The sequence below is a fragment of the Mustelus asterias genome, unplaced genomic scaffold, assembly GCF_964213995.1.
Source record: "Mustelus asterias unplaced genomic scaffold, sMusAst1.hap1.1 HAP1_SCAFFOLD_695, whole genome shotgun sequence".
Classification (NCBI taxonomy): Eukaryota; Metazoa; Chordata; class Chondrichthyes; order Carcharhiniformes; family Triakidae; genus Mustelus; species Mustelus asterias.
The window spans coordinates 168,898-180,842 of NW_027590644.1; the positions used below are offsets into that span (position 1 = coordinate 168,898).

The 11,945-nt window shown below is 43.1% G+C and overlaps 1 protein-coding gene across 3 annotated transcripts in view; it reads left to right on the forward strand.

Annotated features, from left to right (window-relative positions):
* The window catches only part of LOC144487272 (kinetochore protein NDC80 homolog), a 128,375-nt gene extending 117,239 nt beyond the window's left edge, over positions 1-11,136 (forward strand). For 2 of the 3 annotated variants that reach the window (XM_078205358.1, XM_078205359.1), the window contains exons 16-17: positions 8,498-8,600; positions 9,362-10,615. In XM_078205358.1, the coding sequence (XP_078061484.1) occupies positions 8,498-8,600; positions 9,362-9,484 (226 nt within the window). In that variant the 3' untranslated portion in view covers positions 9,485-10,615. Of the gene's footprint in view, positions 1-8,497; positions 8,601-9,361 lie in introns of all 3 variants that reach the window. The other variant, XM_078205357.1, reaches the window with a different exon arrangement.
* Positions 11,137-11,945: the final 809 nt, after the last annotated feature.

The window sequence follows — 11,945 nt, forward strand, 5'->3', positions numbered from 1 at the left end:
TGCATGGGGTCCTTATTGAACGCCTTGCTGAAGCCCATGTAAACCACATCTACCGCTTTTCCTTCGTCAATGTATTTAGTCACATTTTCGAAGAACTCCACCAGGTTCGTAAGGCATGATTTGCCTTTGACAAAGCCGTGCTGACTACTTTTGAGCATACTAAACTTCTCTAAATGTTCATAAATCCTGTCCCTCAGGATCTTCTCCATCAACTTACCAACCACTGAGGTTAGACTCACCGGTCGGTAATTTCCTGGGCTATCCCTAGTCCCTTTCTTGAATATAGGAACCACATCCGCAATCCTCCGGAACCTCTCCCGCCTCCATCGACGACGCAAAGATCATCGCCAGAGGCTCTGCAATCTCTTCCCTCGCCTCCCACAGTAACCTGGGGTACATCCCATCCGGTCCCGGCGACTTATCTATTTTGATGCTATTCAAAATTTCCAACACATAGTCAATCTTTTCAGTCTGCCTCAATCCTGTAGTACAACCACCCAGGTCTTTTTCCACTGTGAGTACCGAGGTAAAATATTCATTAAGCACCTCTGCTATTTCTTCCGGTTCTGTACAGACTTTCTCACCTTCACCTTTTATAGGTCCTATTCCTTCACATCTCATCCTTTTACTCTTCACATATTTATAGAACGCCTTAGGGTTCTCCTTAATCTTACCTGCCAAGGCCTTCTCGTGACCCCTTCTGGCTCTCCTAATTTCTTTCTTAAGTCCCTTACTACAAGCCGTATACTCATCTAGATCCCTATCATCGCCTAACTCTGAACCTTTTGTACACTTTCCTTTTCCTTTGTAGGCTTATCCACATGCTGTGTCAGGAAACTCTCCTGAACACACCTAACAAACTCCTCCCCATCTAAACCCCTTACCCTAGGGATATTCCACAGTTCCCGTATCCTACCAACACCTCCCTGTCTCATCGGAACGTTGTCATGCAGAACTTCAGACAAACATTCCTTGAAAATCTGCCACCTTCCTTCGGTACTTTTCCTCGAGAATGCCTCCTTCCAATTTACGCCACTAATCTCCTGCCTGATGGCTTCATATTTCCCCTTACTCCAGATAAACACTTTCCCAGCTTGCCCGATCCTATCTCTTTCCAATGCTAGCGTAAAGGAGATAGAGTTATGATCACTATCCCCAAGATGCTCCCCCACTGAGAGATCCGACACCTGTCCAGGCTCATTTGCCAGTACCAGTATTGGGCGGCACGGTAGCACAGTGGTTAGCACTGCTGCTTCACAGCTCCAGGGACCTGGGTTCGATTCCCGGCTTGGTCACTGTCTGAGTGGAGTTTGCACATTCTCCTCGTGTCTGCGTGGCTTTCCTCCGGGTGCACCAGTTTCCTCCCACAGTCCAAAGATGTGCGGGTTAGGTTGATTGGCCATGCTAAAATTGTCCCTTAGTGTCCTGAGATGTTTAGGTTAGAGGGATTAGTGGGTAAAATATGTAGGGATATGGGAGTAGGGCCTGGGAGGGATTGTGGTCGGTGCAGACTCGATGGGCCAAATGGCCTATTTCTATACTGTAGGGTTTCTGAGCTCGAGTACAGCCTCTCCTCTTGTAGGCTTATCCACATGCTGTGTCAGGAAACCCTCCTGAACACACCTAACAAACTCCTCCCCATCTAAACCCCTTACCCTAGGGATATTCCAATCGATGTTTGGGAAATTAAAGTCTCCCATCACGACAACCCTGTTATTATTACATCTCTCCAGGATCTGTTTCCCTATCTGCTCCTCAACATCCCTGTTACTATTGGGTGGCCTGTAGAAAACACCCAGCAAAGTTATCGACCCCTTCCCGCTCTGAACGTCCACCCACAGACACTCCGTAGACAATCCCTCCACGGCTTCCACCTTCTCTACAGCTGTGACACTATCCCTGATCCTCCCTCTCTGTCCTTTCTGAAACATCTGAAACCCAGCACCTGAAGTATCCAGTCCTGTTCCTGTCCCCAAGTCTCTGTAATGGCCACCACATCACACTTCCAAGCATCGATCCACACTCTAAGCTCATCCACTTTATTCACTACACCCCTGGTGTTAAAATAGACACATCTCAAACCTTTGGTCTGAGCTCTCCCCTTCTCCATCACCCGTCTATTCTCCCTCTTACACTGTCTACAGTCCTTCTTTATTTGCGGGCTAACCTCCTCGCTCTCAGTCCCCTCATCACGATTCTCTCCCCCCAACCTTTCTAGTTTAAAGTCTCCCCAGTAGCCTTAGCCAACCTTCCTGCCAGGATATTGGTCCCCCTCCAGACAAACCGCTGGTATAATGAAAAAACTGAAGCCAAAAAGGCCTGCTCATAACTGCAGAAAACATAATTTATAAAAACAAAATCTCTTCAAGGTACACCAACATCACATTCTCTCTCCACAGATATTTCCTGACCTGCGTTTTTCCAGCATTTTCTGTTTTTAATTTCATAATTTCTCCTGTCTCTACCTCTAAGGAACCATTGTTTACTTTAACTACTCCTTGTGGTATTTATACACGATCATACCATCCATTTTGATATTCTTGGCGAGATAATTCCCATTCTATTTTTTTCAGCATTCTCCTGACATAAAAATACAAAATGCTGGGAAATCTCAGGTCTGGCAGCATTTGTGGAAAGAGAAACAGTTAACGGTCCAATATGATTTCTCCATAGGAGGATTTTACTTGGCGCCATACGCCCACCCAGTCTTATCCCCCTTGTCCTGTATGTTTTTCTGTTAAGACCCAATTTCCCCTCAGATGCCTTGATTGAACCAACCTCTACCATAGTATATTCCAGATCCTAACCACTCGCCTTGTGAAAACGTTTTTCCTCCTGTCACCGTTATTACTTTCACCATTAACTTAAATCTGTACCCTCTTATTTTTGATCCTTCCACCAATGGGAACTCTGTTCAGAACCCTAATGATTTTGAATACCTCTATCAAATCTCCTCTTAACCTTCTCTCCTTCAAAGAAAACAGTCTCAGCTACTCAAATCTACATCCATAGCTGAAGTAATACATGAGTAAAGAGCAGTCATCCTGCTTCTGACCCTTAAGGAACATCACTGCCTCCCAGCTCACAGCCTGAAAAATGGCCATCTATCGCAGCTTGCTTACTGTCTTTAAAATCATTGTCCAGTTGGGCACTGACCCTCCTATTTCAAAAGACTCAATTTTATTAGTCACCCTATTATGTGATATCTTGTCACTTTCTTAAAATCCATATAAACAGCAAACAAACATTCCCTTCATCAACCTTCTCTGTTAGTTTGTCAAAAATTTCACATGAATTAGTAAAGCACAATTTTCTATAAATCCATTCCTACATAACACAAACCTATTGAATTTTTCCCCCGAATGTGGGTTCCAAGATTATACCCACTGCTGATGTTTAAATGGTTTGTGATTGCTATACGGTCCTTGCATCCTTTCCTGAATAAACATGTCACAAGTTGCCATTCTCCAGTCCTTTGGCATCACCCCGAGGGAAGTTTGAAAGATTAAGACAAACATTTCTGTCTCTTTGATTTGATTTATTATTGTCACATGTATTAGCATACAGTGAAAAGTATTGTTTCTTGCGTGCTTTAAAGACAAGGTATACCTCCACCTGCACTTACTTTAGTAACCTGGTTTTCAAACAGCATGTCTTATCCACCCTAAGCATAACCAATCCTTCCAAAACCACCTCCCTTTCAATTTCCATTCTCCATTTTCTCCTGTATCACTGCATCTACTGATGTTTTGTCAGATTGCTCTACCTTGGTAAATACCAATCCAAAAAACTTATTCTGTATTCTAGCTTTGCCCTGTGTTCCAAAAACATCCATCAACCTCTCTGTCCCAAATAGGATCTGCTCCACCTCGTACTGTCCTCCTTCATTTATATGCTGCTCAAAAATATTTGGGGTTTTTTTTATGTTGACTGTCATTGTACACTCATACTCTCCCTTTGCCAGCCTAACTTTTCTCTTCACCATGTCATATTTGACCTGGTTCTTACTTGAAGAATTCAGTGAATCAATTTCTTACCCACGTCAGTAGGTTGCCTTCAATTCAATGCTCTCTGGTTTTGTTGACTGCCTCTTCTGCAGAACTTTGTTCAATGCCTTCTGGAAGTCACTGTAAATAATATCCACAGATACTCCCTTATCTGTTGATCATGTCAGTTAACTCAAAAAAAATCAACTAGATTTGTTAGACATGATTTGCCTTTATCTAATTGTTCAGTCATTCTGTTCCTAATAGATTCATAGACTCATTGAATAATAAAATCCCTACAGTACAGAAGGAGGCCATTCAGCCCATCGAGTCTGCACCGACAACAATCCCAACCAAGCCCTATCCCCATAACCCACATATTTAACCTGCTAATCCCTCTAACCTACGCATCCCGGGACACTAAGGGGCAATTTAACATGGCCAATCAACCTAACCTGCACATCTTTGAACCATGGGAGGAAACTGGAACACCCAGAGGATACCCACGCAGACACAGGAAGAACATGCAAACTCCATACAGTGACCCAAGCCAGGAATCAAGCCCTGGTCCCTGGAGCTGAGAGGCAACAATGCTAACCACTATGCCACCATGTGCCATTGTTGTAACTTCCCCAGAACTGACGTTTGATTGATGGGCCTTTAATTTCCGATTATATCTCTTGCTTTGGGAAGGATGGGGTGGGTGTGGACAAGGTACAAAAAAGATGAATCAAAATGAAATGATTCTTGGATCATTGGGACCTCTTCTGGGGCAGGTGGGACCTGTACAAGAGAGCCAGGTTACACCTAAACTACAAGGGGACCAATATACTTGTAGGGAGGTTTGGCTAGTGTTATTGGGGCACGTTTAAACTAGATTTGCAGGGGGATGGGAACCAGAGTGCCGGAGCAGGGGTAAAAAGACAGGTTCGTTCAAGCAAAATCACAAATGGAAGGGTTGAGTGTGGTGGAAATAACCTTTTGAGGTGTGTCTATTTCAATGCCAGGAGTATTGTGGGGAAGGCAGATGAGCTGAAGGCGTGGATAGACAAAGGGAAATATGACATTATAGCCATTAGTGAAACTTGGCTACAGGAGGGGCAGGACTGGCAGCTCAATGTTCCAGGGTTCCAATGTTTCAGGCGGGATAGAGGCAGAGGGATAAAAGGTGGGGGGGTGGCATTGTTGGTCAGGGAAAATGTTACAGCGGTACTCAGGCAGGATAGATTAGGGAGCTTGTCTACAGAGGCCCTATGGGTGGAGCTGAGAAACAGGAAAGGTATGACCACATTAATGGGGTTGTATTATAGACCACCCAATAGTAAGCGAGAATTGGAGGAGCAAATCAACAGAGAGATAGCTGACAACTGCAAGAAACACAAAGTTGTGATAGTAGGGGATTTTAATTTTCCACATATCGATTGGGACTCGCATACTGTTAAAGGTTTAGACGGGGTAGAATTTGTAAAATGTGTTCAGGAAAATTTTCTACATCAGTATATAGAGGTGCCAACGAGAGAGGATGCAATATTGGATCTCCTATTGGGAAATGAGTTAGGGCAGGTGATGGATGTGAGTGTGAGGGAACACTTTGGATCCAGTGATCATAATACCATTAGTTTCAACCTGATCATGGATAAGGATAGATCTGGTCCTCGGGTTGAAGTTCTGAACTGGAAAAAGGCCAAATTTGATGAAATGAGAAGGGATCTGGGAAGTGTGGATTGGCACAGGCTGTTCTCTGGTAAGGATTTAAATGGAAAGTGGCAGTCCTTCAAAGCAGAAATTTTGAGAGTGCAGAGTTTGTATGTTCCTGTCAGGATTAAGGCAAAGTAAATAGGAATAAGGAACCTTGGTTCTCGAGGGAGGTTGTAACACTGATTAAGAGGAAGAGAGAGTTGTATGAAGTGTACAGGCAGCAAGGAACAGATCGGATGCTCGAGGAGTATAAAAAGTGCAAGAAGCTACTTAAGAGGGAAATCAGGAGGGCTAAAAGAAGACATGAGGTTGCTTTGGCAGACAGAGTGAAGGAAAATCCAAAGAGCTTCTATAGGTATGTTAGGAGCAAAAGGATAGTGAGGGATAAAATTGGTCCTCTTGAAGACCAGAGTGGTAGACTGTGTATGGAACCAAAAGAGATGGGGGAGATCCTAAATGGTTTTTTTGCATCCGTATTTACTGAGGAAACGGGCATGGCGTCTACAGAAATAGGGCAAACAGGTAGGGAGGTCATGGAACCTTTACAGATTAAAGGGGAGGAGGTGCTTGCTTTCTTGAGGCAAATCGGAGTGGATAAATCCCCAGGTCTGGACAGGGTATTCCCACGGACCTTGAGGGAAGCTAGTGTTGAACTTACAGGGGCCCTGGCAGACATATTTAAAATGTCAGTATTCACGGGGGAGGTGCCGGATGATTGGAGGGTGGCTCATGTTGTTCCGTTGTTTAAAAAAGATTCCAAAAGAAATCCGGGAAACTATAGGCCAGTAAGTTTGACGTCGTTGGTGGGCAAGTTACTGGAAGGAGTGATAAGGGATAGGATCTACAAATATTTGGATAGACAGGGACCTTCTCTTCCTCAAAAACATGGCCCCTCTCCTTGGTGAACACTGAAGAAAAGTATTCATTCATCACCTCGCCTATCTCTACTGACTCCATACACAAGTTCCCACTACTGTCCTTGACTGGCCCTAACCTCGCCCTGGTTATTCTTTTATTCCTAACCTTCCTAACTAACCTCCCATGAGGGACCTTGTCAAAGGCCTTGCTGAAATCCAGGTAGACAACATCCACCGCCTTCCCTTCATCCACTTTCCTGGTAACCTCGACTTGACCTACCACGCACAAAGCCATGTTGACTCTCCCTAATAAGCGGTTATTGGATAGGCACATGGCGCACACCAGGATGATGGGGAGTGGGATAGCTTGATCTTGGTTTCAGATAAAGCTCGGCACAACATCGTGGACTGAAGGGCCTGTTCTGTGCTGTACTGTTCTATGTTCTAGGTTCAGTCGCTGGGTATACATGGGGAGGTAGAAAATTGGATTAGACACTGGCTCAATGGAAGAAGCCAGAGAGTGGTTGTGGAGGATTGCTTCTCTAGTGGAGGCTTGTGACTAGTGGTGTGCCTCAGGGATCGGTGTTGGGTCCATTGTTGTTTGTCTTCTATATCAATGATCTGGATGATAATGTGGTAAATTGGATCAGCAAATTTGCTGATGATACAAAGATTGGAGGTGTAGTGGACAGTGAGGAAGGTTTTCAAAGCTTGCAGAGGGATTTGGACCATCTAGACAAATGGGCTGAAAAATGGCAAATGGAATTTAACGCAGACAAGTGTGAGATATTGCACTTTGGAAGGACAAACCAAAGTACAACATACAGGGTAAATGGTAGGACTCTGAAGAGTGCAGTTGAACAGAGGGATCTGGGAATACAGGTACAGAATTCCCTAAAAGTGATGTCACAGGTGGATAGGGTCGTAAAGAGTGCCTTTATAAATCGGAGTATCGAGTATAAAAGTTGGAGTGTTATGGTAAGGTTATATAAGGCATTGGTGAGGCCGAATTTAGAGTATTGTGTACAGTTTTGGTCACATAGTTACAGGAAGGATGTAAATAAGGTTGAAAGAGTGCAGAGAAGGTTCACAAGGATGTTGCCGGGACTTGAGAAGCTGAGTTACAGAGAGAGATTGAATAGGTTGGGACTTTATTCCCTGGAGCGTAGAAGAATGAGGGGAGATTTGAAAGAGGTGTATAAGATTTTGATGGGTATAGATAGAGTGAATGCAAGCAGGCTTTTTCCACTGAGGCTAGGAGAGAAAAAAACCAGAGGGCATGGGTTAAGGGTGAAAGGAGAAAAGTTTAAAGGGAATATTAGGGGGGGCTTCTTCATGCAGAGAGTGGTGGAAGTGTGGAATGAGCTGCCGGATAAAGTGGTTAATTTTGATTTATTTTTAACTTTTGATTTACTTCTAACATTTAAGAAAAACTTGGATGGGTTCATGGATGAGAGGGGTGTGGAGGGATATGGTCCAAGTGCAGGTCAGTGGGACTGGGCAAAAAATGGTTTGGCACAGACAAGAGGGGCCAAAAGGCCTGTTTCTGAGCTGTAATTTTCTATGGTTCTATGGTTGAATCATGGAATGATTATTAATCATTAATCAATGAATGATTATTTGTAAGAAAAAAGTAAGGAACTGTATGTTCTCTGTAAATGTGGGTTTTTTTTTCAAAGGTGCGAGAATGAAAACATATTTCCACTTGTGAGAGTTTATGTGGAATTGTGGATAGCTCATTCAAAGGGCTGAGGAAGAGATCAGGAATTCTTCCTGTAAAATTCTACGATTTTTCTTTAATGTAGTTCATGTAAATATCCCACACGTTTGGGGAAAATCCTCCTTGTCTTTTGTTTCACTGCCACTTCCTGAAAGAAGTATCTTACTCCAAATTATCAGAGTCGCAAAGAGATATTTTTAAAAAGAGTGGCTTTACTTGCACAATGTTTTCTTCAGATCTGATGAAGTGGAGCAGAAGACCACAGAATCCAAGAAAAAAGTAATTAACAAGTTACAGTTGTGCTTGGATACAATGAGCCAACATGTCACCAGTGTCGAGGTAGGAATGATTCACTTTCAGTTATACAGTAAGGAGGGATGTGCATACTAAGGAATCATTAGCTTGAACCATTCCGTGAACTACTCCTGTAGCATTTTTATTTATAGAACATGTCTCATTATTTAACTTTTCAGGAAAAGATGACATTTTCATTTTGAATTTGGCTAGACTTGGACTTTAGTGAGCTGGAAGTGATGTACATGTTAGCATCATAAATCAAAATTCAATGGGAGTCAGAATAGTAAAGTATTTTAATAAACTGCTAAATGATGCTAAGAATAGTATTTCTGAAATGTACTCCAGGACCTCCAGAAATAGAGCTCGTTAGCCTTTGTACCAATTATTCAGCCCAACAACCTGACTTCTGGAAGCTGCTGCAAAGAGGCCAAAGAACCCATGAAAATACTTTAACCTCTATCAATCCATCTACAGCTTCCTTCACTAACCCTGCCCCAAGCTTAAACTGTGGCTCAGTCTCCCATTTGGTACATATAGCTCCATGGCTGCATACAGATTGTTCAGGGTTCCCACTGGTTAGCAGAGGTGGGCCATGGCTCCTATTGTGCTGCTAAACCTACTAGCATTTTGTTTGATATTGAAGGGGAGGATTAACTCAGTTAGTTTTCTTTGGTTCTTTGTTATAGAGATGTGGAGTCACTCATATTGCACAGATGATTAGAGCTGTGGTTACATACAAGTTATAATTATATTTCCTTGGCAATGATTTTCGATTGGACTAAAGTTATTTTTTTTTTGTTTAGAACTACCTTGTGGATTATCAAAAAGGTGCCACGAGAGACTATGAAGAATCTTTGAAAGACGACTTCTTATCAGATCTGATGTCCATAACAGAATCATGCAAAGAGATGAGCAGTTCTCTGTGAGCTGAGCACAACCAATTAACAGCATACATTATATATCTTGTTTCTAATTTTACAGTTTATATTGTGGAATAACACTCCTCCATTGCAGGAGTATATTGTCTTCCAACTGATCAGACCACTGTTGATTGAGATGGTGAGAAGCTTGGCCTCTTCCAGACAAGAAGTATAGTTCTGAATTGTAGTATTGTCAAGGTGAAAGTGGTTTCAGATATAGTTGTATATCCTAGTGAAGGAACTTTGGCGCCTAGGCTTGGTTTTTCCATTCAGTCTAGATTTAGCCCATGAGGTGATCAATCTAGAATTATGGATACTTATTTAGTGTAGATTATATCTAATGATTCTTGACGCAGATTATTCCAATCCTGTAAGTATCCAAACATGTCATTCTTAAATTCTGTTGCAATTACAGTTTGCTTAATTAAAAAGCTGCTTTATGCATGCAATGAATCACCAAGCCCTCCAGCCCAGGAGGAAGGGAAGGGGGAGTAACGAGGAGAAGCTCTACCACTTGTCCAGTTGCAGGAAGTAATCTACTTAATTGCTGAATTTTAATGCGATTAACATTGAGTTTAATTATAATTGAATATCTATTGCCACGCGCTGTGTAGAATTGCACTTAAAGAATGGCCACTTGGAGAAAGGTCAGTCTGCACAAGGGGCAAGGACAGATAATTGGCAGGAAAATGGAACAGGGAAAATCCATCTTTAGTTTACCAGAGGCTAACTTGTATGACCATCGCATTTCAGGATTCTTTTGAATCATAGTCCATGTATCCAGAGATGGCCTAAAGTTTCCCCACAGCAGCATTCAGTTGTTTCCTAAATGTGTTCAGGATTTTCACCTCCCATCCCCAAGAGTCCATTCATGAGCTGAGATACTTCCTCACCGCAGTCCAACATTTAACTTGTATTAAACTGAATCCTCCCATCGTCAGCTTGAAGTAATTGTTCAGCTTCATGAATCCTTACTTTCTATCTGACCTCTGCTCTTATTCACATGGTGCGTTTGTCAGTTTCAAGATTATTGGCTTTTTGTTGGTAAAATGGTAAGATGAAAAACAGCACAAATGTGTTTTGATTGTGTGTATTTCATAGTTCTTTTGGTCTTTCTACTAAAAATGGTGAAACATCATTATTGCTTGGACAATGGAGTGTCAATGTGGTCAGCTCAACCAATTAATAAATGCTCAAAGCTCAGCAGAAGGAAGCAACCCATCCAATGACCAGTTACAACAGGCCTGTCATGGTAACATCAAGCAGCTTCCAAACCTGGGTCTAGAGATAGGCACAGTCTGGAGGAAGGATGGATTCGCAAGCAGGAACAAGGAAGAATGCGCACAGTTACTGGGAGAAGGTGGGGGAATCGGTGAATTGCTCATTCAGAGCCAGCACAGATGGAACGAATGGCCACTTACTGATACTGTAACAGGAGAAAGGCAAAGTAAGGGAGGTGGGGGTACAGTCTGAAGGAAGGATAAGTCTGGCAGGCATGCAGGTCAAGTGCTGAATGAAGCACTTTTGACAGCGTCAACTTCATCGGAGTTATTGACAATGGCTGGACAAAAACCTAGAGGCTGCTCGATGATGCTGGGTAGCAGACTTTGAGAGAATGCTGTCCTGGAGTTTTGCTATTAAAATGAGTACGTGTCACGAAAACGAGGTACCTGGTCAGTGATTTCTAACAGCATAAGAAATAGGCAGAGGAATACACCCTCCGTCGACCCTCTCCCCAAAACAACTATCCCCAAATATATTCAATCATCGCTGATCTTTGATGTCTACTCCATTAGATGGATTGTTGGCCTTTATTGCAAGTGGGCTGGAATATAAAAAGAGGTAAGTCTTACTACGCCGAGAGGTGGCGGATGGAGTTTAATGCGGAGAAGTGTGAGGTAATTCACTTTGGTAGGAATAACAGATGTGTTGAGTATAGGGCTAACGGGAGGACTTTGAATAGTGTGGAGGAGCAGAGGGATCTAGGTGTATGTGTGCATAGATCCCTGAAAGTTGGGAATCAAGTAGATAAGGTTGTTAAGAAGGCATATGGTGTCTTGGCGTTTATTGGTAGGGGGATTGAATTTAGGAGTCGTAGCGTTATGTTGCAACTGTACACAACTCTGGTGCGGCCGCACTTGGAGTACTGTGTGCAGTTCTGGTCCCCACATTACAGGAAGGATGTGGAGGCTTTGGAGAGGGTGCAGAGGAGGTTTACCAGGATGTTGCCTGGTATGGAGGGGAGATCCTATGAGGAGAGGCTGAGGGATTTGGGATTGTTTTCGCTGGAAAGGCGGCGGCTAAGAGGGGATCTTATTGAAACATATAAGATGATTAGAGGTTTAGATAGGGTGGATAGTGATAGCCTTTTTCCTCTGATGGAGAAATCCAGCACGAGGGGGCATGGCTTTAAATTGAGGGGGGGTAGTTATAGAACCGATGTCAGGGGTAGGTTCTTTACCCAGAG